The sequence below is a fragment of the Aythya ferina genome, assembly GCF_964211825.1.
Source record: "Aythya ferina genome assembly, chromosome: 8".
Classification (NCBI taxonomy): Eukaryota; Metazoa; Chordata; class Aves; order Anseriformes; family Anatidae; genus Aythya; species Aythya ferina.
In genome coordinates, this window is record NC_140304.1 from 26662805 (window position 1) to 26690523 (window position 27719).

At 39.4% G+C, this 27719-nt stretch overlaps 1 protein-coding gene across 13 annotated transcripts in view; it reads right to left on the reverse strand.

The window, feature by feature from the left end:
* Positions 1-27719, reverse strand: part of LOC311440270 (uncharacterized protein) — a 145118-nt gene that overhangs the window by 84429 nt on the left and 32970 nt on the right. For 7 of the 13 annotated variants that reach the window (XR_014695296.1, XR_014695297.1, XR_014695298.1 and 4 more), the window contains one exon: positions 26708-27593. The exons of 2 other annotated variants lie outside the window; for them this stretch is intronic. Coding sequence is in view for 5 of the 11 variants with exons in the window: in XM_084526937.1 (XP_084383063.1) it covers positions 27551-27593 (43 nt within the window). In the remaining 6 variants the exon portion in view is untranslated. Of the gene's footprint in view, positions 1-8347; positions 9998-11020; positions 11153-26707; positions 27594-27719 lie in introns of those variants that run through there. 4 more of the 13 variants (XR_014695295.1, XM_084526933.1, XM_084526934.1 and 1 more) reach the window with 2 other exon arrangements.

The window sequence follows — 27719 nt, forward strand, 5'->3', positions numbered from 1 at the left end:
CGTGATTTCTGGAGATGTCAGTAGTTATTATAAATGACTTTCCAGTTAATTACCTGTTTTGAAAATTAAGGAGATTGGGGGTTCACAGCTGCTCCAATAAGTAGCTTCAGTGCCCGCCTCATCCCATTGAGTATGATAAATAATATATTCTCTACCACCCAGACTGCCAGACAGTGGCTGTGTCAAACTCCTCAGAGAGCACACTTTGTCTGCCATGTGTTATGGGCAACATTTATGACAAAAGTAGAAATTAGATGGTGGTTAATCTTGCTTCTCTGTGTCCCATGTGGGGCACAAGCACAGTTGTAGTGTGGCTCACTGAATGACAGTCAGAAAAAATGATCTCAGCAAATTGAGTGTACATCAGGATACAGCACAGGGAATGGGCTTAGGAAATTATTTTTGGTGAATTGGGCTATGAGGTAGTCTCTTAAAAGAGAAACAAGGTGACGGAAGAGCAAATTTTATTTTCCTTTAAAAAAAAAAAAAGGCAAGTTTTACATTACAGTTAGAGCACAGTGAAGAAGAATGAAATCATACTGCTCTGGGGTTTTTAATTTGCTTCTTATTGCTGCTTAGACTATTTAGCTTCTAGATCATAATAAACTCTATGATAATGACAGCACCAAAAGATGGATCCAGCTTATAATAATACCACTAAAGTAAGAGCAGTAAGTTCTGCATTGTAGTTCCTGTGAAATGCAAAATGATTCTCATTTCACTTACATAGGTATAAACAAGGTAAATTCTATAGTCACAGAAGACTGACAAATTAAGGCAAGTGAGATCAGAATTGAACTTAGACACAGACTGTCATCACACCGTAACAACACAGGACACAAATCAAAATTTTGCCTGAAGAGAAACACTGAGATAGTCCCCAATAAGTCTTATCTGCTTCTAAATGAGATTTGATTCAGCTCACAAAGTAACTTAAAGTCAATCCCCAGCTGTGATTTCCCTCTGAACATTTTTTGAATATATAATTATAGCATGAAGATCATAAGAGGTGGCATGAGTTAAGAGAATCATATTAGAATTTTCTAAAGAAACTTGCTGGCGAGAGCTACAGATTCCTTATGTCAAAAATACGAGGAGAGGCAGTCCTGGTATCACTTCATCCCTCAACATCTCCTGTCTGACATAACTCATGCCAAAAAGCAGTACCATTCATGGCTCCTGATGCCATTTATCATTCAGACTCCTGTTTCCCATTAAAAGCAGTGCCAGTATCAAGGAACTGGGAGCTGTGGCTACTCTTAATATTGGAAATGTCCAAAATTCTCTGTTTCTGTCCATGGTCATTGCATTTTACTCAAGCAAATAAACACAGGGATTTGATGGGTCTGAAGACCACATGGAGCACTCCACACACAACTTGTGTTCTGTATAAGACTGAATTAAGTGTACCATACCTCCTGAGCTGAGAGGCATTAATTCCTCTTGGGAGTTTCTGAGGACTCCTGGGAATCTTTTCAGGAACAGGAGAATTTTCACTTTATTTCAATGAATCTTTTATTTCCTCCCTAGTTTTTAATGAAATGCAGGAACTTTAACTCCTAAAAGTTGATAACAGCTGGCATCCTTTTGCTTTCACGCTTCGCATCTTTTCATTCTTAAGAGCCTTGTCAGTCTTGTTTTGACCCCTCAACTCCATACTTCCTTCTGTCAGTTGATGCAGTGACTGGCTTACAACAACAGAAGAATAGTTGTATGAGACTGCTTGCCATCTAACGAACTTTAAAATTTAGCATATCTTTCCAGTTCTGTATAGAATACAGTTACTCCCAAAACATACAACGTTATATTGGGCAGGCTGGAATAAACAAACCAAGCACCTGCATTCTCCTCTGAAGATTTTCAGACTCCCCAGCACTCATGTCAGGAACAGCATTGATTTTCTGTATATCCTTTCCCCTAATTCCTCTAAAGCATTTCAGAAAACCTCTTGCCACAAGCCTCAGAGCATGTATGTAGTGCACTCAGGGACATAAAGTTGGAGGTGATGTTAATTTTTTTTAATATTTGCTATACCCACAACATGTTGACATAAAAACCCAACATAAATTTCTCTTTGTGAAGACAAAGGGTTACAGGGCCATGGTTTCACTAAAATGGCCTGCCTGTTATCATAAAATCTCTTGATACATTTTCATTAGGTAGAGCTATCTTTGCCTTCACTGGAAAGATCCAGAAATCACCATTTTTTCCTTTAATTTCACAATACAAGGCCTTTAGCTAGGATGACAATTTTGGTCTGTAAGACCGTAAATATTTGTCTATTCAAAGGCAGCATTTATCTTACAAAGGCACACATACCAGTTTTGCCTCTGACAAGTTCCTTGTTTATTTATTACTCTAATAACAAATAGACTGTCATCCCTGCTGGGCCTCAAAGATGAACTAAATCTGCTGACACAACTGATTGGGAGCGGCTGCAAATTATTTTATTAAAAACAGTGCAATAGCAGATTCACGGTGGGGAGAATGCTTAAATCATAATTCTGTTGCTGGCCTACATTTTCCATAGGCACAACATTCAAAGACTTTTGTAACCCTCATGTTTATACTGCATCGTTTGATTTTCATTTTGTCCAAACAGGAGAGAAGCTGTGAAGAGAAGACAGATTTTTTTGTGTGTTGAGTGCTCTGTGTGCACACACCAAGAGCAAAACACAGCATCTTAATTAGATGGGTCCAGAGGCTCCAGGAGACAAGGGAGAATGACAGTCACTGGACATGCTTGATAGCTCTCTCTAAAGCAGTGCAGAGACTTTTAGGGAAAAGCAAGACAGATCCATACATCTCCAATTTTGGAGAGACGAGCCAACCAGAACATGATAAGAAAGGACTAGAAGTAGGTGAGTAAAAGATCCTCCACAGACTCCTCTGTGGGTGGTAACAGTCCTGGCTTGGTAAGGCCTGCCAGGCCCCCAGCAGAGCCAGCCTTCAGGCCTGGCAGCCTCTTGGACTGAGCAGAGGCCGGGCATTTGGGGAGGAACCACGTACTTGAACCAGCTCCCATGCGCTGGGAGACACAGGGTTGTGGCAGGGCTGCCCAGCAAAGACCCACCCCAGTGCTTGCTGAGTGCTGAAGCCCTGGCCATTACGTACCAACAACTGTAAGAAGAAAATTGCCAAAGAAATACCACATAATAGTTCTACTTAGCAGCATCATTCACAAACACTTCAAATGCTGGACGCAGATGTTTGCATATATGAACTGCCAGGTCTTAAGAAACAGTATGTGGCACTCATTGTCTCGGCTCCCTCCAAGGCTTAATGCCCTCTGGGTTGTTACAAAGGTCCCACCAGAATGAGCTTTTGGAACAACAGAGATTTAGGAGAGACATAAGAGAAAGAGAACGCATTAGGAACACAAAATTAACTCAGTGCTTTTGCAAATCACGCCCTTGTCCTGCAGCTGTCACTGCAGCTCACAAAGCTGTGCGCTAGAACAAAACTCCTCTCTTTCCCCAGCAGTGCCATAGGAGCTGCTAGCAAAGATGTACTATCTGCCCCTCTGAGGCTAGCAGGGCTGCATGGTAAAGAGAAAGTTGTGACACTAGCAAACCTTCAACCAGAAGGGAATGTGAAGACAGGGAGATTCTTGTACACCTGTCTGGGCAATCCAGAAGCTGGTCTGGAGGGGAAAAAAATGTCATAAAAAGGCTGCTCTGCTGTTTAGCTCCCACTTACAGGACAGGGCTCTGGGGAAGCACATGGAGCAGCGCGCTGAGCCAAGGGTAGCTGCTTAATACAAAACTGGCAACACCACCAGCACATATCTGTGCAGAACAAGAGGGATGCAAGGAGAGGACTGCATCAAAGGGGTATTTCTGACCAGGTAGGTTTCCTGGATAAACTATTCATGCTCAAGGCAGTGCTAAAAGGCATCATTAACTGCATGGAAAATGCTCTTACAGTCACGCCATTTATGTACTTGTAGAGAACGCAGCTGGAAATCTCTGTGTCATTTAGTCTTTCTTAAATTTATAGTGATATCAGTGGTACCTGGACCTTGGTGTGGCCCGTGCACAGAAGGGAATTACACAATACCAAACTCATGACCACCTTCTCCCTCCCCGCATTTATTGGCTCCTATGCTGGACAGATTCTTACCCTGCACGCTCTCTGCAATAACTGTTATAGTTGCTTGGTCATGTGGTTTGAGGCATTTCCAAGGAAACCTCTCAGCAATTATTTCTGGAGATGGAAAGCAGTCTTTTAGCATGTCTTAGTATCTATTCCACATACTTTATATTACAACAATTTATTCTGCAATGTGATTACATGTTGGCATAGACTCTGATTAGGGCTTTAAACAGGAACTAACAGCAGTTATGTTGAATATGTTTTTCATCTGATGATGCACAATACCATTGATTGGATGTAGATTATATTCAGCATTAACTCCAGCTATATAAAAATATCACAAAGGAAAGTCTATCTCATGGCACAGAATACTCTTTAATTGCATGGATGATCAGTACATGTTGTGACTTCTGCTTTTTTTAAAAATCCTGTACACAAGAAAAGTCATGCCTGTAAGAGCAACGTTAATCCAAGTAATTACCAAGCATTGTTTACTTTTCCTCATAAACTCTGCAGTTTCTTGATTTTTCACCCAGGCTGTATTATAAAGCTAAAGTGTTAGAGGAAAAAAAAAAAAATCTGGATATGTCACTGTCCAAAGATAACACTCTAAAGTTCATCATGTCAGGATTGAGGAAATGTATTAACTGTTTCTTGCTGACTGCAGATGCATTGCAAAGCTCTGATATTTTTTTCATAATACCCCTTGAACCTCCTATCTTCACTGCACCTTATATTTTCACCATCCTGCAGCCTCAGAGTCTGTTTAACACATCTGTACCCCTTGGAGATGAGAAATGCCACCAAGTGTCCAAGTTATTTGCCCATGATCATGGTGCATGCAGCAGAACAGAGACTGAATGATGACGGGTTTCTAAGTTACTTTCTTAATCCCTGGAAATCTACCCACTGTTGGCCTTCTAAAGCTGGAAAGGAGGCTGGGAAGATAGATATTTCAGACTTTCAGCCCAGATTTGATAGGATATACATGACAAAGAAGTGAAGAAACAAACCACTGATATCACCATAAATTTAAGAAAAAATAAGTGATGCAGAGATTTCCAGCTGAGTTCTCTACATGACCGAGAAGGAGGGAAATGCTGATAAGGGAGGGATTAAGAAGTAGGGTCAGATTCTGTTCTTCCCCAGCATCAGCAAAGATTATTAGGATTTGCAGTAGTGGACTGAGAGGAGTGGAATCAAGATATGATTGGGGAATTTTTCAGACCAACTTCTGACACCTTTATTCCCCCTACTGGACACTTCACTTGACATACATTTGAGAGAAAATGAAGGAGGCAAAGAGTAAGAAGCAGAGGTAAGGAAGAGCAGACCTGGTATGGACAGCACAAGTGCCAGGAAGCACTGAGGTCAATCTTCTGAGAAAAACAAAGAGGAATTTCTATTTCCACTGCAATTTACCTCCAGCCAGGGATGCAGCCTGAATCTTCCCTAAGACCAAGTCTAGGATAGATACTTGTAACCGTGCTGTATCACATAACATCAGTTATGTTCATGATTTTTATTTTTTACATTTTTGAGGAAGTTAAAACTCTGGTATAGCTCTGGCTTACACTGGTACAACTGAGACCTTTCTAACTATATTATGGGTTATGTGTCCACCAGGAGGGCCTGCCTCTACAGCTATACCAGCAACCTTTTCACTTTAGTTTAGATCTTACAATGTACAGGTTTCATAAAGACATCTTTGCTAGATGGAAACAATGATTATCAATTTTCTTAGAGAATTCTCCACCAGGTCAGATCCTCTGAGTCATGTTACTAACTGCAGGTAAGATCAATTTCACAGGGTTGTAGCAATCAAAACTAAAATCATTCTAAATGCATTTAAACAGACATTATTCCACCTAAAATAAACATGGCCATGGATAACTACAATGGTAAACAATATCATCATCATGCACATAGCAATCATTTAAGTGTGGGATAATACCTGCCTATTTTATCAGCAAGGCTCACTGCCCTCTCTTGAGAAGATGCCTACTGGTTTGCTAGCTGTAGCTGCCTTTGCTAAAACACGTGACCCCATCTCAAGCTTGGTGCTTCAGTGTCTGCGTGAAAAAGCAGAAATTTCTGCTTTGCCTCCACTCACTCTGTTCCTAGTTGTCGTCCTGTTCACTTGATTTTAGTTATCAGTTACATAAGCGTTCCTCTGAGAACTCGAATGCACTAGCAAGGAAGAGAGACAAGAGGCAGCATGTCTCTCGTACTTCTCATTTCAGAGCCAAGGGGAGCCTTACAGCACACTAAGCTCACAATTGCTTCTTTGGTTTCAATTTTGCTTGGATACTAAGATCATTAACTTCTTTTCACATAAAACCAAACTGGCAGGTTATTTTAGCAATAATACAAATGTTACACTGATCAAGTACCATAACAAAAAACATACATTAAAAACATAGGTTAATTTAAAGCTGGTACTCCTGAACTAAAATATCTTCCTTTGCATTGGATATAAGTAGCTGCAAGCAAGGAAGGGTTTGGCATCATACCCTTGTGTTTTACCAAATGTTATTGCTTATAGATTTACTTCATCTCAGGCTGTGAAATTTCAGAACAAGCCAGGCAATAAAAAAAAAAAAAAAAAGTCTTATGAGAAAGTTCCTTTTCATCCTCAGCTCCTGCAAAATACTGGAAGTGTTATTTTTGCACTTATAAATAAAAGTTCTCTCCTGAAAATTACACACAGTGGAAAGGCAGCAAAATCAAACAAATAAATGGGTGGAGGAAAGGAAGGAGGAGAAGATACATTTATGGTACTGGACAACGATTCTACTGATACATAGGTTCCCATTAAGCTAGGTTTTAAGTGAAGTCCCTTTGGGTCATGATTTCTGCAGAGAAAATTACCAAATGAATATGCAGCAACAGAACATGAAAGGGAAGTAATCCAGGCCTTCCCCAAACTATGCCTAATGTATTAGAAAAACTAATGGTTGGTGAACACTTAGCTGAAGACAGCACCTTTCCAGATAGAGAAAGTTTAATGCTGAAGCATTAGAGACAAAGCCTTCAATTTTCATTGGTGGAATTGTGTCCACTCATACTAACATGGGCAATGGACCAGAAGGGAATATTTTCATTGAGTTTTAATACAAGGCAAAGAAATGCCTTTGAAATTTTATATGCATCTCATCTAAGGTAATAAAAAAAAAAATGCAGTAGGAGAACAGAAGACCTTGATGCCACCTATCAGGAACAGCTCAAGTGGGTTATTATGAATAAGCTTCTGTAAGGATTTTAACCATCATAAAGACAGTAACCATGGATAGGCAATTGCAGAAATGTACAGACACTACCAGGATGCTATTAGGAAGAGTAGGAGGAAAGAGAGTGATATAATACCCAACACAGAAGAAATAAAAATACCATCAGAATAACATGAGAATGTGCACTTGCTCTGTTGATACAAGCCCTTGCTTAGATGCTGAAAGCTGCTAGTTCCCTGACAGCAGAATGTGTTTGTAATCACAGAGCAGGCTGCACCGGAGGTTTTTCAAGTGACAATTGAGAGTATTCATCTAGAGAAGTAAAATGGTCAAAAGGCAGTGAATTCTTTGCATACTTTAGTTTGAGGTTAGGTTTTTTGTTGTTGCTGTTTTGGGGGTTTGTTTGTTTGATTATGTTTTATTTTTGCTATTTAAACTGTTAATGAACAGTGAACTACACAGGCAACCAGCTTTAAGAAGGATCCTCAACACTATTTGGATCCACAAATCTCTATAAAATTATTTCCTTATGTTGACAATATTCAGAGCAGAACAGATCACTGAAGACCACATGATCTCTCTACTTCTTACAGTCACATTGCTTAAAGGAAGTCATTTTTTCTCCTAATAAAAACTTATCTAATAGCCCCGGCTACAATATATTACATTATTATTTATATATCATGCCTAATACCACAGTGCTTTGGGGCCCTGTTCATGATGGCCCTAATCATCCACTGTGACAAGCACACTTCTGTTTGGACTTGGATTTATTGCTGTAGTTTGTTGGTTACCTAAAGATTAAATTGCCCTTCTGTTTAAATAAGGGGCCTCAAATAGATGCTTTATATTGTAGCAGAGAGCTAACTGTTGGATCCATTGTTCTTTGACTCCTTATCTTCATTTATCAGCCACGGACTTTTCGAATTTAATCATGTCAATTTTCTACTTGTTCTTTACTGATCCCTAGGACAGGGATTTTCAGCTGACTGCATAATCGAAACTTTAACAAAGACTCTGGATAATTTATATGCAAAGTTTTAATAGTTACCACATGTCCTGAGGTTCATTCATTACAACATGTATACCACAAAGAAGAATCAGCACATAAAGACTATAAATTTAGCTGTAGACCCATGGCCAAATTATGTACTGTAGAGTGCATACAATCTGGAAAATAATCTCTATTATAGGATTCAAGAATTCAGACATCATGAATACCATTTCACAAGTGTACAGATTACCTTGAATTAAAGAGAAATGTACCAAACTCAGGGAAATTTTAGAAAGCTGTGAGAGAAAGTAGACTGATGTGTGAATTAATTATTTGACCTTTGCTTTGAATATGGCATATCCAAATCATTTCATTTTATTAAAAGACTGTATAATCATGAACATAATCACAAATGCAATGTTTAAGAGAAATCTGATTTGAACCTTTGCACTTGGGTCACATATAATACAATTCGGTGTTACTCTCCGCTTAATAAGATTCATACACAAAACCACGTTACCTGAAACTATAAAGCATGGAGGAAAAAAACCCTGTTCCAAAGGGACAGTAATTTCTGACCCAAACCATTTAAATCAACATGGGTAGTGCCACTAATCAGACCACAATGCCACATTACCTAATTGGACACAGAAAAGTTGAGATTTTGTAGGACAAGATCATATCACTTTATCATGATCACATCACTCCAGGGGCAACTGCGGATGCAGTAAGCCTTCTTAAAACAGCTAATTTGAAACAGTTAATTGCTTGTACTGAAAGTACATATTTGGCCCATTTTTGTAGACACACAGGAAAACCCTAAGAAGTTACAGAAACCAAATTTTTTGCTGACTTTTGCTGTACTTTGGCCCATGAGCTAAATAACTTAGCCATGTGTGAACTCAGATGATCATTCACATTAGTTGATTGCAAATGAGCAAAATGAAAGTATATTCACCATTTTAATGCAATAAATACCAACCTGTGTTGTAGTAGACAGCAAGCACTGCTAGGAATATATTATGCTGGATGAACAGGACTATTTGACAATGGGCTTTAGCTCTAACCATTCTCTACATACTTGCATGGCCACTTCTCCAGATATTTTGCTTAGAAATATTGCTTATACTAAGTTTGTTTGCGCCTGTCTTTCAAAGGTTTGAAACAATTATTATCTCCACTCAGCATTTTATATTTATAACCACACTCAAAGCTTTTCTTAAAGATCACCTGCACCTATTATAAGTCTGTAAGAACACGCTGTTTATGTACTTGAAATAGCAGAGACACACCGGAGTGGTTTCCATTGAGACAGCATATGGTAGCTACCTGCATATACTGCAGTGCTACGCATCATTTGTTACAATTAATAGAGCTGGCCAAAGTAAAGAAAGAACAACTGGCAAAAAATATGTCTTTTAAGGTTTTGTTCTAAATAGGGCTGAAATGAAGATTTGAGACATTCCCAGAAAAATGCATTTTGAAAGGACTGAAACACGACATTTCCCAGCTTAGCTGGGAATCATCCCCAGACAATCAGCACGAAAGGGACAAGAACACCTTTTCTTCCTGTTCAGGATTTGTCTTCTCAGTACTTTCATAGCCTTCTGCTTTGGGACAGGTTGCCTGGGCTTCTAGAGAGTCCTGAGCCATCTTCTTCTTTGCTTGGCCCCAAAGTCTAAAGTACAAGGTGAAATGAACTGTATGAAAATGCAGCACTGTAATTACAGACTGGAAGCACTTCAGAGGACTCCAGGCCCACAGTTGCAGCTCATATCTGCAGAAGGTTGCCTTCCTAAGCACATCATTCATACTCTCTGCTTTGGGGCCAGGCTGGGGGTTAAGCAGAGGTCCCCCAGGACTTTCACATGCCTCATGTTGCAGGAGGAAGCCTGGCAGCCCTGCAGGCTGGCTGGGCTGGAGACACAAGCCCTGGCACTGCTAGCAGGTGTGACCTTGCAGGAGCTGTACTGTGTGGGGACATCAACCCCAACGGAGGTTGTCCAGGTCAATTTGAAAAGCTGTAGCATAATATTTCCAGAGTACCAGGCTCTAGGACAAGTCAGACTTGCCAGCTTTGAATGCCTGCTTCGCACAGGAGAGTCCATGAACCTCAAGAGACCTGGTCTGAGCTGCAGCTGCCATGGCTTTCACAGCTTCAGAGCAGCAAGTCCAGAGCTACAGATCCTGAAAGCACCTTTGGCCCTGGACAGCCCACTCTTTCTGTATCAAAAATAAAGTGCGTGCATTAGGCATGGCTGGTGGGACACCTCACTTGAGCATTGCACCAAGAATGGTGGGGAATTTTGCCTCCCTCACTTTTTGAACCTAATGAAAGAAGACTAGCTTGTTCAGGCAGCAAACATGAACCCCCAGTCCCCTGTGAGCAAACATTTTGAAAATAGGGAACTAAATGCCTACTTTAAGACTTTAATGTTTCAAACATCATGATGAAAAATAACAGCAACATTACCTCCTGTAGAGGCGAGACAGAAATAAATCAGGGGAGTAATTTACTTCAAAGGTCTCTATGTTTACCTCTCCCTGTCTCCTAACTGGGACACCAATCTTGCTGACTGAAACCAGGAATGTAGTCAAGGGAAAAATATCCACAAAGTGCTCGAAATAGTCCAAATGAATGTAGAGGTTGATGGGTTTAGAATTGGTTTTGACAGTCTTGTATTACATGACAACTTTAGGTGTTAATTTCATTTTTGTTTGCATTTCTTGTCACAGTTAGGACCAAATTCTCCCTAAGCCATAGCCTCATTGGCAGCTTGCCTCCGATCTGTTGGAAACCATCAGTAGTTGGTACTGGACAGGATGCTTCCTTCTACGATGAAAAGGCACAACTTAGAGCACAGCACTTGATACAGACCCCAATGGCACACTTCATGCCAAAAACTCTACAGAATCTGTATCAGGGAAGAGAGCGATCACAGATGTGTGGCTGTGAGGTACATCTGGGTAGTGGGGTGCACTTGTTCCACCACTTCCCTTTCATGTAACCTCTTGTCATTCATGTAGGCTGCTATATTTTGCCTCACCTGAATGTAACAGGCTATTTTAAGTCAAGTTATATTTATTTCAGTTTAAGAAAACAATAAAGAGAGGACCAAAGGTTTTATAAGTGACCACTCGAGTGCCACATGAGAGGGACAGCCAGACAACTCTGAAATGCAATATAATGGACTTACAGAAGAGATTGCCTGATGCTTGTTAAGCACAGCAAATGGTAACAGGTTGCTTTTACCAAAAAACATTATTTTTGGACAATGGAGTCTGACAGAACCACCCTATAATATCCAAAAGTCTTCTGCTTGCATTCCCTGCTTACGTTCACTATACAGAATTATTGCCTGGCTCTACAAGTCAGAATGTTTAAAGATTAAAAAATACAGTGCACAGAAAATTGAGACTTAAGAATGACATCATCAAACCCACTACAAAACGAGGCACAATTACTAAAGGATTCCCTGGAGCAACCACAAGTCCTGCTGAGAACGTTCCTGCTGGGGCTCCCTAATTAATGTACCCATTTTCCACCTGTCACACAGCAGAATTAAACTCACTGCATCTCTGCTTTAATTCTCCACTCAATCAATAATTCGGATAACAGATCCAAAGTCCCGTAGATTCTGTGTATTGATCTTCTCCCACCCTCAATTTGCCAGTTGTCTCCACTAACTTTCAGTAGTACGTCACCGAAAGTCCATTTCATTTAAAATGTAATCACTTTGCCAATGCCTAAACACTTGCCAGTTTCATTAGTCCTCAGAAAACTTTCCCAAAATATGGAGCTACATGAAAACATATTGAGTATTGCTTAGAAACAAAAATCAATATTCTGTCTATGACTTCTGCTCTGGAAATAAAAACTGGTCTATGCAGACACACACATAGAAATTCTGTATTTTAACTACTAGTCCTTTCCAAGCTCAACAGACTTAGGCTAAAACTTGTATCGTGTTTCTCATTTTTTTCAGTGCAAGTTAACACAATTTTTTGCTGAATGGGAAAAAAAAAAAAGTTTTACTTATTTATAATTTTTAACAGAAAAGATTTTTAACCAAAAGACCAATAAAAAAAATCTACCCTTATTCTGCTGAGACAGCCTCTATCTTTTCCAACCCCATAAAGATAGATCTTCAAGTCTCATGAGGTTTCACAGTAATTAATGCAAACCATTTAAATCTGATTCTGAAAGCTGAATGGACTAAACAATGGAAGGTAAATTACTTTTTGCTGTTTTACATCTTTTCAATTCCTCGGCAAGGGTCAGAGCTGACACTGGGAAGATTAAATAGCATACAGCACAAAACGACCCTTATCACTGCCTTTCTGGAAAATTTGTTTTCTATATATGTAAAAGGTATATAATGCTCTTGACTAAGAAGATACATGGGCATCATTACTATGTTTATACCAAGTGAATAGAAATAGATCAGGAGATGCTCAGCTATTGGCAGAGAGATAGCAGAAGAAAGTTATTAAAATACAGAGAAGGTACTGTTAGTGGCATCCAGTGCCAGGCAGATCCCTGCATTGTTTTTCTGAAGATAAAATTCACTGAAAAAATCAGAAAAGTAAGTTGTGAGGAAGGGAATGTCTGATAGCACTAAAGTCAGGCATGAGTTACAATAGCAAGCCAGCTGTGCTCAGTTCCTAAAACTCCAAGTCTGATTCTGGCAGAGCCATAGTAATGTATTTTCCAGAAAAATCGCTGTCCAGCACAATGCCTTTTCTGCCTGTCTGTGGTAAGGAAAAGACCAATTTGGGAAGGCTGAAAAATCTACTATTGGGTCAACTCCCATCATTTCCCTGACAGCAGCAAAGAGATTTTTGATCTGTATACTGCCTCTAGAATATTACTAGACAGTAACTTCTTGGCTTAGTCTAACATATTAGTACATTAACATGTTAGTACATCAACAGTGGTTACTAGCCCCGGCCTTAGAAGAAACATAAGAATAAAGTTGAGCACCTTTATAAATAGGAAGTGGAAAAGATTTAGAAAGACTTATTAGTCTGATCAAAGCTCATCCAGATGGACTGACTAACAGCTGGACCCAAGACTACAAACACTAATTTAAAAAAAAAAAAAAAGGAAAAAAAAAGGAAAAGGAAAAGGAAAAGGAAAAGGAAAAGGAAAAGGAAAAGGAAAAGGAAAAGGAAAAGGAAAAGGAAAAGGAAAAGGAAAAGGAAAAGGAAAAGGAAAAGGAAAAGGAAAGTGTATAGCCACATGAGAAACCAATCTACCACTGAATTTGTTTCTTCTCTGGAATACTTAGGCAAGTTAAGAGTATCCTAGGAGGCTTAAACCTCTGTTAGAAGTGATCTCAGAGACACTATTGGTTAGCTTTGGATATTAATCGATAGACTTGCAGTAGAATAAAGGACTAGATTTTTATTATGCTTTCCAGTCTTTGTAAAGGATTTGGAAAATTACTCAGTAGTCAGCTTTATTTCCTGGAAAAAAAAAAAAAAAAAAAAAAATCTGGAATTAAATATTCAAACATAGGTGCCTGCAAGATAATAAGAAAATGGGTTACAACCAAAAATGATTCTGTCAGGAAGTAGTCTTGCCAAGAAAACATTGTTTATTTGTTAATCAGGTAATGGGCTTTGTAGATAAGGGTGGAGCAGTTAACATTATATCTTGAATGTAATAAGGTTTGCCATATGATCTTATATGATAATTTATTAGAGTGTGAGAAAAATATGGCATGAATGGAACTGCACCAAATGGTACCTAACCACAGGTTAGGTACAAAACTTTTCAGATCATCATGCTGAAAGAGCAATTATTTCTGTAGTTTTCCATCCTTAGTCAAATCACTGTTTGGGTTCTGTGAAGGATTTGTCTTGAATGTTGCTAAGCTCAATATTTTCTTTAACAGCATGGTCACAGGGTATATTGCTTTCACCCCCAGATGACAGGAAATTTGGAAGGACCACAAGTCTACTGGAAAACAGAAGCAGTTCAAAATGACCTACTACCAGTTAGTTAAGAGAAGCTAAGTCCTATTCCAAACCATAGTGGGAGGTTAAAATTACTTCTCAGCTGCAGATGAATTCGCATTAACATACTGCTCCAGAAAAGGCAGTCATTAAACAGGAACTTAAAAAGTCAGGTCTGGAAAGATGATCCTAAAACCCTTCCATTCTCCCAGCAGGTATGCTGTTGCCATTTGCTCAGAAAGATGTAGGCAAACAGGAAGCCATAGCAGAGCTCACTTGGTCAAAGAGCAAACTCCAAAATGTGACCAGTTAAAAAAGAAATTCTGGTGTTTTGATACTAAAGAAGAGATACCTGAGAGGGGTTGAAAGTACTTAAAAGACATTCCTGTGTAAAAACATGGTTCAGAAAGGAAAGGAATAATATATGTCTCATGTCCTTGACAATAGAACAAAACATACTCAGCTAATGCAGCAAGAAATAGTCGAGTTAGACCTAGAAAAAGCACACCAGCAGTACAGGCAGTGCAGCATTAAAATAGGGCAGCATTGCTCAGGGCAGGCTGTGAGTTTCCCTCAGCAGAGGTCTTTAACAGACCTCTCTGATAGAGATCAACAAAAACCTGCCAGGAAAGACAGAATGGGGCTGGGAGGTGGACTGAAACCACCACAGGCCCCTGCAGTTCATGCTGCTGGGGAAGCACAGTTGCTCCTAGTCAGCCAGGGCGGGTCTGCAGCCAAGAGAAATGGACAAACATACAAGATTCCACTGCACACACAATTTCTTTATGATAACACCTCCCAGCAACAAAAAATTGACTATGCAGATTTGTTATGAAATACATTTATGGTCTTTCCTTGCCTTGAAGGGACTTTTGCAAACTTCTGCCTTCCTTAATTTGGAAAATGTGCTTTCACTTTGGAACTTCTGAGTTCAGGAATAATTCCAGCTCGACTATCCAAAAACTGGATTGCATTATCACTTGTAGATGTCTGGCTGTGATATCATTGCAGGACCTAAGAGTGCTTCACAGTTCCTCAGTCCAACTCAATGCTTCCTTCACCTCCTGACTCCAGAACAGGATACAAACCAGATGGGAAACGCTGTTCCCTCACCTTATGCACATCATAGTCTCCATGGGGAAGGAATATGGGTGTACAAGCCAGGGAGAAATGGTATTTTTGCAGAAGACTCTGGAACTGGTTTTGTGTGTACCTTTTCAGAACTGTTTTCTTGTGTACCCTTATGTTGTAGAAAGCTTCTTAGCACATCACTTAGGTAGTCTCTGCACCTAAGGTCTCAGCAATTAGCTGCAATAATCTAAATCAATTAGTAGCTTGATTCCATTTAGTTACCACTACAGGGAAGGAAAAAAAAAAAAAAAAAAAAAAAAAAAAAAAAAAAAAAGTAAGACAAAAAAGAAGTAAAGAGTAACAGACAGCTGGCTCAATGGATAACTGTGCTGCTCTAATCATTTTCTGTGGGTCTAGTGCAAAGTGAATTGCTCCTGAGAACTCATCTTACTGAGCTCAAATATGCACACTCCTCTTTTGTGGTTTAGGAGACAGGAAAAAAATAAAATACCTGACATTATTTATTAGCAGTGAGACCAATGGCATTATTGGGGGAGAAGTCCTGCAGAAGTCCTGTCTACTCTGCAACTGGGCTGAAGAAAAGAGCATTTCACTTGCAAAGAATTGTCAGTCATTTACTGTTCAAATGGAAAATCTCATAATATATTAAGTATATTTGCAAAGTCTGCTAAGTCTCAGTTGCATTGATTCATACCAACAAATCCACTGTTTAAGTCATGTATTCAAATGCTGCAAGAATACTTCATTCTTAGAAGAAATGCACAGGATGTGACAAATACTTAGAATTCCTCGGTTCCTGCCGAACACCTGACTTATCTTTTGAATCCTCTGAAAATGCGTACAGTAGGATTCATGCAACCTACTTCATGATAGCTATTTAATAAGGCATTTTGGATAGGTGAACAGAGGAATCCACGGAAGGTGTTGAATCAACGGTCTTTGACAATGCAACGATGTTACCTCGGATGTGGCGCACTATGGATTGCAGTCGCATAGACTTCACTCGGGATCCTGCCTGTATATACTAACTACCCCTTTGTGCAAGAGCATTCTTAGCAGCATCTATATTACAACTACAAAGTTTGTGTTGTCCTGATTATATTTTTGACATGTAACCATTTTTATTGAATATAAGAATGAAAAAAATCACACTACATGGGTTTAGACTGTAGTCTCTCCTACAATAATGCAAGACTACTGATAAGACATTCTAGTTGCAGACTATATCAAAACAAACCTGGGAAACAATATCTTCGAGCAGTGGTAGCAATAAGTTCTTTCTATTTCAATAAAAGCTTTCCATCCCAGGATCTCAAAGAGCTTTTTAAATATTAATCAAGCCTCTAAGCAACCCTGGAGATGCTAAAATACTGCAGTCAATGATCAATTAAACCATACAGAGCTTATCCAGTTTATAGATCCAGCATGGCACAAGTGCAGAAATACCCAGATTTGGTCTGCACAGAACCAGGCTCTCCTAAGTGAATGTGAACCACTTCGGCATCTGAAACATCCTCTTCGGTGTGTCCCGTGGTAACTCTACTACCCAGGTTTGTCCATTTATCGTATGCATCCAAACCCCTACCGGAGAAGTAACTACTGCTTCTATTTTATCATAGATGAGTGACTGAGGTAGAGGGAGATAAATGATTTGCCCAAGGTCACACCCACGGCCTGTAGCAGAGAATAGGGTATTGCTCAGTATTCCTGGTTCATCTCTGTAGCCAAAATACTCCTTTTTTTAACATTTCTTTTTCAGCATAGTCCAGAGGGTATTGAATCAATCTGGATGATGTTTTATCCTAGCAGCATGGGGAGTTTTTTTTTTTTTTTACAGTTTTGACATATGCAATGAGTAAAACATTCTGTACTTGTAGCATTATTTATCCTCTAGCCTTAACTGCAGTGTTCAAAAACTAACACTGACTGCACCTTTCAGAGCACATGCAAGGATAGCATGTTATTTGTCAAAGCTCACAAAGGCATTGCTGATAGTGCAAGCTTTGTTTATGAGACAGAACACTCTTCCCCCTTTTATGCTGCAAATTTCTGGGCAATGTCAATACCAGTTTAAGAGGTCTCCCACTCTCCAGACTCTTTCTGTCATGTGTTGACATCTTCTAGGAATCAGCAGATTTTACGCCTCTATTCAATCCACTTGACCTGCCTCCAAATATGTTTCCAGCATCTGAAAAGCCATTCCCCACACATATGATGAAGTCCAGATCAATAACACAGGATAAAAACAAGCAAGCTAACTAAGGCAAGTCTCAAGTCTTAAGAGCTATCCACAGATGCTCCTATCTGGACTGTTCAATATGATGTTCTGAATTGCACACAGCAGGATTTCATTTGCTACAAATAGCTTTGCACCAGCAGCATCTTCAATAATTTTATCATGCAGCGTTCCCCAGATAGAGCAATATTTCATTTAATAAACAGCAAATTAAAATAGCAAATATAGCGAAAGACAAAGCATGAATAGATTTACCTTGGAGTTTTAAAGAGAACATCGAAACATTTTATTATTTTATTTTTTAGTATTTCTGTAGCTGCTCATAAGGTCACCTTCATGACAATTCCAACAGGGGTTTATCTTGTAGCGCTCACTCTGACATACAGCCTGATGATTTATTATTGCTTAGTTCTTGATACTGTTCACTGCACAATCCAATCTAAGAGACACACATATTTCTCAATTCAGGGACTTCTTTTATTTTATGAAAAATCAGCTTGGTGCTTTGTGGTAAAAACTAGGCTTGGCATTTGATCTTAATTTTTTTTTAAAGTATTTATTTCTATTCTGTGTTTCTCTGCTGTATCTTTGATGTATTCCAAGATCATTTTTGTTTTCTTTTCCTTTGCTTTTCTTCTCTCACCCTATTTTAGTGTGGTTGCACCCAAAAGACAAATCTGCCACAGCTGCAGTTCCTTCCAGCCACTCTTATCTAGATTTCTGTTTCATACTAGTAGGTGACATCGTGATAGATTTCATAGGTTTTCTCTCCTCATTTGGGAGGGGGGAATATAATTATGCAAAGGAGGGCTAGATGGACAGTAGAAATATATCACTATTAACCCACCAGAACACATGCAGATTCACTGCAGTTATCTGCTTAAAGAAAAAAAAAAAACTTCACATGCTAGACAATGTTTTTTTTCTCCCCTTGTATTAATATCAATTCCAAGGTAAGTCAACAATTCTCATCATGTCATTCCCACATCTATGGTTCTATGACATGGCGCTACTGAAGCTCTGCGTGACTGCAAAGCTGTCTCCAGTTTTCGTACCAACTAAGCCATTTGGTGTCATTAACCCTCCTGGACCAGGCTGCCCGCTATTCAGCTACACTCGTTTAAGCCTGCCAGTCGTTAGTTGGTACGTTAAGTAGCTAATGGTGCTCTCACAATATCTGCTGCATCATGCAGGTGCAACAGAACAAACATTTTTTTTTTTCCAATGGTACTTCATCCTAAATCACTAAGGAACCCAGTCCTGCAAAGATTTATGTGTCTGAATAAGTTTACTCACATGAGCAATCCTGCTTCAAGCCTCTTAAACACACGCTTGTGTGGTGAGAGTCTTGATGATCAAACTCGGTATCGAGTATCTGGCTTAAAGTGTTTTTAGGAAATGCTAAACAGTATCGGAAAACACAAAAATAAGTAAATAAATAAATAAATCTGTTGTTTCTTTTTACCGAGAAATACAAAAGTATTTTTCTCAAGAGCAAAGATTAATAGTCACACCTGCTAGTCTATGACCTCATTACTTTCCCACTAATTGATCAGTATATAAAAAATATATATCAAGGCAGTATGAATATTCCCCAACTAATTGCTTGCTTGTAAGGGAGATTAACGGAGGATATGTAAATTATTAAAGCCATAAACTGCTTCTGGAGCCTCCTCGCTCTCCTGAGCGAGGCTGGGGGGATCAGCTGGCTGTCCCCAGTGGGGCTGAGCTGGGGCAAGGTTAAGTAAGCAGCCCTCATCTCTGTGTCTGCATCTATTAGACACCTTTGCTGACTCTCTGGCGCCAAGAAGTCAGGCGCCACCCTCTACACTCAGAGAAGCACAGGAGGTTGCAAATGGTGAATTTAATACCGCAGCAGGAGGTGCCATTTACAGTCCCAACGGATAAGTCTCCCCCTCTTCCCTTTCATGCTCATATAAACAAATTGAGGCTGATGCAATTTTGAATTCTGTTGTCCTATTTTATTTTTAAATATGTAATTTCCTCTTTATTTCAGTGTCTATGCAGGGTAAAATTAAAGGATTTTTGTACACATGACTGATGGTTAAAATGCAGTGAGGATTTGTACTTTATGAAACCATTAGAACATTGATGAATACAAGCAAAAAGCAAGCAAAAATTTGGGAGACATTAGTAACACACAATTTAAAAGAAAAGAAGATTAACGTTCCTGCACAACCATGCTTTAACACAGTGTGGTCCTTGTCTTATTTTAAAAGAAAAGCAGAATTTAACACAGAAAAGATTATCAAATATTGTGCAATGCTTGCCTATCCCTATTGTGACATAGCCAGGTTTCTTTCATTCTTAGAACAATGTGTTAAAAAGGTGAAATTCATGTCATATTTTCTTTTTTTAAAAAAAAGAATGTGCCAAATTATTGGCTACTCTTTCAAATAATAAAATGGAAATCAAGTGAAAACTGCTGCTTTACCAATCCAAGCCACTCCATCTATACATTGCTGGAACCACACAAGAGGGCATCAGAAATGAGAGAGGGAAAAAAAAAATATTTACAGTCTATATGGAAAAGAAATTGCAAATCAATATTTTTACAGAGGCTTCTTAGGATTAATGCAAATAGAAGAAATGCAAGTTCTAATGCCAGCTTCGGAGAGCAAAAGTGACTACATCTGAAGAAAAGATTGACATGTTTTCATAGATTTTGGGGGCTCCAGGGACTGTCTGTTCTCCAGTCCAGTTTCCAACATTATGTTGGCCAGAGAATTTCACTCTGATTTCTAAATTGTGCCCAGTCATGTGAAGTTGGAACATATCATTACTTTTAGAAGGATACCAGTGTTGGCTTTAACTGATGAGAGAATCTATTTTATTTCCAGGCAAACCATTGCAGTCATCCAGTTGCTCTCTCTGTTAAAATAAATGGGGCAGCAGAAGCAAAAGAGCCCTGGCAGCTCTGAGTGACAGAGTAGATGGCAGGAATGGTAAAGGAGACAGAATAAAATAGGCCAAAAAATCATCTAGAATCAGAAGAGTGGGCTAGCACATTAGCAGGAAATATCAAGTATTTCTCTTGTCAGCATAAATATCTGAGATGTTTCAGTCATAAATTACATGGTCCATGACAGGCCACGGGGTCCTAGCTTCTGTTCCATATTGTATTACAGCACATCCATTAGCATCGAGTTAGATTTATCAGCAAAACTGTTAAGCCTACAAGATGCGACAGACCATCTGACCACTGGTACTGCGGAAGAGAGAAAATGGGATCCGGTGTGGTTTCAGCAGTCTCTTACAAAAAGCAGACTCAGGGCTGTGCACTTCAAACACAGGCATTCAAACGGTAAATAATTAAGTATAACACATTGATTCAAACACGGACGAAGGGAGAACTTAAGGACACGAAAGACGTTTAACTCACATATCTCACGCACAGGCTTTTTGGTGGAGGCAAGGGGAATAACGAAGAGAAAGGCAGGCAGCCTTCCTGTTCTCTTGGTGCTGGGCATCATACATGCCTTGGGCACCAGCAACAAGGAGAGGCTCCCAGCTAGCTGTACAGCCTAGCCATCCTCACCTCCCTCCATCCATACTGTAGCCATGTCAAGGCTGTCTCTATGCACACAAGGCAAATTTACAGTACCACTTAACCCTTATTCTTCTCCTTTTTGACCACGTTTAAAATGCAAAACCTGTCTCTGCTTCCCTATTAGTGTAAGCAAAGGCTTGCATTTGCCTATCTTTGACACATCACAAAAACATGGAACGTTCATTAAAGATTTATAGCAACATCAAACATTCTGTTTTACTTTCAATTTTGTCACATAATCCCAATAAAACAGTGATTTTTCCATATCTATTAAAGTTATTTGTCACTGCTGAGCCCTTCCCGTATCATTACTGACACACAGATACGTAAGCCAAAGAATGAAGTCAGTCTCCACAGGGTCTGTCTCTTTTGGGAGAATTTTAAACATGCTTCTTCTGCAGAAATCCATAGCTGCTGCTCATTCTGGGCTCTATATTATTTAGGCTTTCCAGTAAAAGAACTCTTAAGTAATGCATTAGTGTTATTCTTATCTAGAGAAGGCTTGTGGGACTGAGTGAAAAGATAAAGGAAATAACAGAGACATGTGGCAGTGCTAATGTTAATATTTGATTAGAAATATTCCAAACAAGATGTCAAGACAAATTCAGTTCTTATTATCAAAACACACCCCAGCTTGGCGAGGCTGAAGTTGTACATTTAAGAGTACGGTTTAGAAGGCAAATACTCTGAAAATAGTTTGTGTTCATAAAATGAAGAAACATGTCTAAAACAAAACAAACAAAACCAAGCAATCCCCTAACCCTTCTAATGCAATGCTCAGAATTAATTAGCAAGGACAAGAACTACTGGAATCAAATTTGTACCTTCTCTTCCTTTATTACATGTTGCTTAATTTAGAATAACACTGTGCACAACATCAAACCACTTGACTTAGCCTTCCCAAAGTCTTAAATTAAATAATGAAAGCATCTGAAGTCCTCGTACTTAACACATTTACAGTTCTCTCTTTGACTGTGGTTGCCACAGGCATAATCTGCTGAAATTTAAGTGGTACGACAGCACTGTTCTCTTCTACATCATGTCAGCGTGCTCCCAGTTTTATATAGTTTTCTGTGTTTGTTTGTTAGTTGTAATTGTTTCTATACAGGACTTATCTGTTGCAACAGAAGAACACAGAATCTCAGAAAACAAAAACAAACCTGCCTCAGGTTGCAAGTCACAATGATGGTGTCAATATTGTCATTGTCGACAATGACATGCAAGGAGAAGATGGAGAAAGAAAGGCATACAATTAAGTTTAAGCTGATGGCATAATACCCAGGAGCAATTGTCAGAGAGAGAGAAACAAGCAGATGGGATTGGATGGAGACCAGTGAGAAGCAGAGGAATAGAGCTGCGTCCCAGCTATGTAACAAGAGCGGGTGATATTATATGACTGGACAAGATCATCCAGAGAGAAAGCAGACAAAATAAAGAAGTGGCAAAATAATTAAGAAGGAAATATAGGAAAAGAGAAATAAAGAATAAGATAATTGCTAAGTGGGGTCAGTAAAAATGAACATCGAGTGCCAAGGGAAGCTGGGATGTTGAGAAGACTTAAGAACTACACAGAAAAATCAGGAAGGCTGGATATGGAAGGCTGGCCAAGAACTGGTTGCTTGAGATCTTGGAAAAAGTCCACCAGAACTGGGTCCTGAGCCAGAATATAATTGCAGAAGAGAAATTCGGAACAAGAGTTCCTGCCCCTCCCATGGCCTGCTCAAAAGATACCTTAGTGGGAGTTAGGTTACTGGTACATCTGCGGAGTCGTCTGCTCTCTGCCTGAAACTCCCCAGTTACATGACTGAAATAACTCTGGTTATTCTGATAATTACCATTAGCATGGCAATTCTGTACAAATTAGGATGGAAGGCAGTCAGTAACGAAGGCATACAATGACATACAACCTATGAAAGTGGTTCAAGAAAGAGAACAGTCAAGGATGCATTTCTTGACAATGAGGAAAGAAGTCAGCAGCAGCCAGAAACTGGGAAAAGGGAAGGCAAGCCCAAGGCAGAGGGCAAGTAGGGCTAGAGAAAGTTGTCAGGAGCCTTTAGCACAGACAAGGGGTGGTGCTGGCTTAAACAAGCCATGTTAATGTGCATCTGTTTGGATTATCTATGTATCACCCTTTTATCATCCCCCCCCCACACCCTTTTTTATATACATTTCCTGTTCTCTTTAAGATATCTTCCATAAAAAATATTATTGCTGTCATTTCGGTGTCTGCCGTTATTTTAAGATGTCTGCATGCCATCTTTAACTCATTTATCAAAGGTGTTTCACAGCAGTCTTAAGGCAAAGGAGAGGGATCAGAAGTGGGAATCAAAAGCCACTGTAACCAATAACGCTTACTTAATTAGACAGCATCCAATTATTTTATGATCCATGAGGTTGCCTGCAATCATTTGGTCAGTGAAACAAAGTGCATGTTAGATGATTTCTTTCCATGAGAAAGCAATTCTTTCATAATGTTTAAATAGCATTATGGCACAACAGTAATAAATGAATACAAGACTTTCCAAGACAGCTCTGCAAGAATCCAAAATGTAAACCATACAACAGTTTGTGATGTATTTGCCTCTGCTTGCCTCAGAGCAGGACCAGCCTTTCTTTAAAAAATAAATAACTAAGTAAATAAATAAAACACAACAAAAAACTGACCTTGGTTTTGCTGAGGGAAATCATTGACAAGATTTGGTGGGGAAAACATAGGCTGGTGAAATACAAATTCTTTTTATATTAAGACATGTCAAGTTATATCAGGCATACTTTTGGACTATGCAACTGTATTCTGTCTCAGGCATTTGCTGAGCTTAACAAGCTGAAATAGACAACAGCAGAGTTGTTAAGATTTATTTATGATTTTGTTCAAAATGTGGGGATTTTTTTGCGAGTAACAGGATGATTTTCCCATCCTGAGGAACAGTGAAAAAGCCAGTATTTTTCAAATCAAGCTGCAAGATAGAAATTAATGAAAGATACTTGTAAATCATTCATCAGCTTTGGCAGTGTCAGGCATTATGCATTTCAGTACCTCCATGGTTATAAAACCAGCATAAGTTAAGTTTGTAGAAACTAGACTAATTTCTCATCAAATGTATCACAGATTTATTGAGAGGAGGATATTCATCCCTTCTATCTCCTGATTAGCAAAGAGCAGACCATTGTAGCAGTTCTCCTCTGAAATATTTCTGGCACGCTGACAGATTTTTTTTCCAGCACTATTGCATCCTAATGAGCAAGACTCCAGCCTTCTGTAAGAGCTGTTTCTCTCTCTTACCAGGCAGGGTTTTGTACACATACATGTGGCTCTTCTGAGAATAAATTGTGAACACTGCATTTTCCGTGTTTAAGTACTGGGTTTTGAGGCACTGCATCTCCTCGATGGAAGCATTCAGCTTCCTCCTAAGGCAGCAGGCTACTGGTTGTCACATTATGTTTCAATCTCAGATGACAGCATATTTTCAAGTGTCCCTGCATTTACCTTAAAGTTTCCTCTCTCTTGACAAAGTTGTTCCTAAACAAGCATGAAAATGTCAGCTAAGGAATGGCAGCTTCTTTCAAAAGCCCTTAACAGATCTTTGTTTTCTCCTCCTCTCTCGCTCTCCTTTTCGTTGGTTTTGTTTTGTTTGTGGGAGGGATAAGGGGAGAAGTTGAGGAGGGCTGAGCTGGCCCCCCAGCCACTGACATGTGCTCTCCTCCATATCTTTATTAAGGGGACTCCTTCTCCCTGCTTGTATTTCTTCATGCTTCTCTGTTTATTTAATAGAGGAACAATGCTCTAACACTACCAATCTTTATGTTTAAACAGAAAATCCGAAAGAAAGGGGATAGAGGACAAACTGAATAGAAGGCACTTCTTATTGTGCCCTTAAATAAAATGGATTTAAGACTCTGGCAAAGAGACCAAGAACATGACTTCAAAGCAGAAACCCTCAAATAACAAAATCCTCCTTGATTCGTGATGGCTTCACCTCACTGACCGGCTGGTTGATCTTTGCAGTTACAGAAGGAAGAAGATGAGAGGCAACAATGAGATCCTTAACCAATGGCCGAGCCAATAATTACAGCTGCTTCCAGATGTAAACCAGAAGTTATTGCACTTTCAGATGTATAACAGCACAGTACATATTTCTAAAACAAAACACCTCTTATGCCACCCAGCTGATGTGGCAGTTGGCATCCCTGCCCATGGCAGTGGGTTGGAATAGGAGATCTTTAAGGTCCCTCCCAACCCAAGCTGGTTATCAGCAGGAAACTCGGTAACTGTATCTCCGACCCACGCCTGCTGACACACTGGAAAAGGGAAGGACCTCCTCGATATCATTTCCCAAAGTGTCCCATCTGGGGGATAGACTCACGAGAAACGGTTACAAACATCCTCAGTGCTGGCAGTTCGTGTCTTTCTTCAAATCTGGGTAAATCTGCTAACTACCCAAAATTAGGGCGCTGACCTTGGCCAACCAAAATATTTTGGAGAGTAGTTTTCATAGTTTTGCCACATTATGTTTTCTTTATTTTTCCTCTAGACACATTAAACACTTTGAGTATTTCTTTCCTATTGATTACCATCCCCGTTACTGACAGTTCCCGTTACAGAAGTCATGCAGTGATGTGTAGGCATTGTTTCTATATGGTAGCCTTAAAAAAGATCTTTTAAGAGTTCTAGGAATACTCCCTGTGGGTACCAGTACCTGCAAAAATATTGAAATGTGAAATGGAAAAGAAATGTGAAAGACTATTTTGTAAAACCTCATGCTGCTTGCCAATATCAACATTTAGAAAGTGTAAGATAATTTTTTTTAAATGCATCTCTTCTGGTAGAATTACAGCTACAATGTGAAAAAGCAAAAATATCTCTCATTCAGCTATAAGCGCTGCAGTACAAGTCTGAGGACTGACTTATCTTAGTTACAGCATATTCCATAAACATGATTGTGTCCTAATGATACCACCGTCCTTTAGCAAAGCCCTGGGGCCACACAAAGTATTCAATGCCGTGGACAGCAGCTAATGTTTTGCACACTGCCTAAGGCCTAAATAGGCCTTTCATATACAGGCCAGATGTTCACTCTTTCTTAGGCCAGCTTAAGGCTAGAACAAACCTTTTCAACCAGGGTTTATCAGAGTTTCTAAATTACATACTGGGAAGGAATTTAATTGGTTTAATTAAGAAAGTTTATTTCATGGTAATTCAGTTTTGTTATGCTGCAAGACTTAATGTGTCCTCTGGTAGGAGTGATTTGTTATAAATATTCATAGCAATCCTCTTCCCACCCAAGCCAGAAAAAAAAAATATTTAAGTGTAAAGCTGCAAATATAAAAACATTCAAAAGATTGGAGCGTGACTGGCCAAATCTTCTCACAGTAGCATCCATGCTTATTTAAGTCAGGATAATCATTGCCTCTGCATAGCTCACACAGTGTGCCCTGATTCTCTATTTGACATGAGAATGCCAAAGGCAACAAGGTGAGGGCTTGACTTTTCTCCCCGTGCAGTTTTAGTCGCTACTTTTCTCGACCAATTCTTGTGGGTTGCTGAGTTTTTGTCTTTTTTTTTTTTTTTTTCCAAAAGTACTATAAGAAACCAACCCTTTTATTTATTGCTATTCACAGCAAATGTTTTAAAGCTGATTTAATGTGTTTTGAAGTGGGCCATGCTTGATTGAGATGCCTAACATCAGACATTTCTGCACCACACCCCCAGGGTTAGAAAAGCACTGTAAAGTAGAGGCCGTTCTACCTGGGAAGGTCATGATTTAATCCTTCACACTTAACAGATGCTATGACTTAGCTAAAAATCCAAGTTCACAGGCATCAGTCACTACCATAATAGGCCTGCAGGTCAGGCAAGACAACAGGAGGAAAACTAATGTTGATTCAGTTAGATTCTTCTGAGACACAGGCATCCTTCATGCTGTTCTTTTTTTGCCCCTCATCACTAATCATTACCAAAGTGAGGAAACTGAAAGGAAAGTTCATATGTTGAACGTATAGCTCTCCAGTTGCAGCACAGATCCATACGGATCAATAGTGGGTTCATTCTTTCAGCAGCAAATTTAGCGCAGGCAAATGGTGCCCACTGACAGCACTGACGGCCTCAGCTCTTACCAGGTACTGCACTGGGAAACCAGCACCATCACTGCCTATCTGGTCTCACTGCTGTATCCTCAAACCCACCCAAAATGTAGGCATGAGGTGATAGCTTGGCCCTATAAATCAAAGTTACAGGGAAAACTGTGAGAATGTAGACCAGCTATCACAGGACAAATCTCTCAAATTTTGTTATCCTCTTTGTCAGCTTTTGTGCTAGCCTAATCCACAAACACCACGTTCAGGATTCTGACTCCATTTTTGCTAGCTGCCATTCAAGCACGGGTAGAAAAAGCAATTCCCAGAAGAACAGGTAATCTAAAAAAAGACAAGAAAAAACAGAGGGAATGAGGCATGCCAGGCTGTCGCACACGGAAGTGAATACAGAGAAACTGGGCAAATATTGTTAATCGTAACCCAGAGTGCTCAGTTCTTCCTACTATG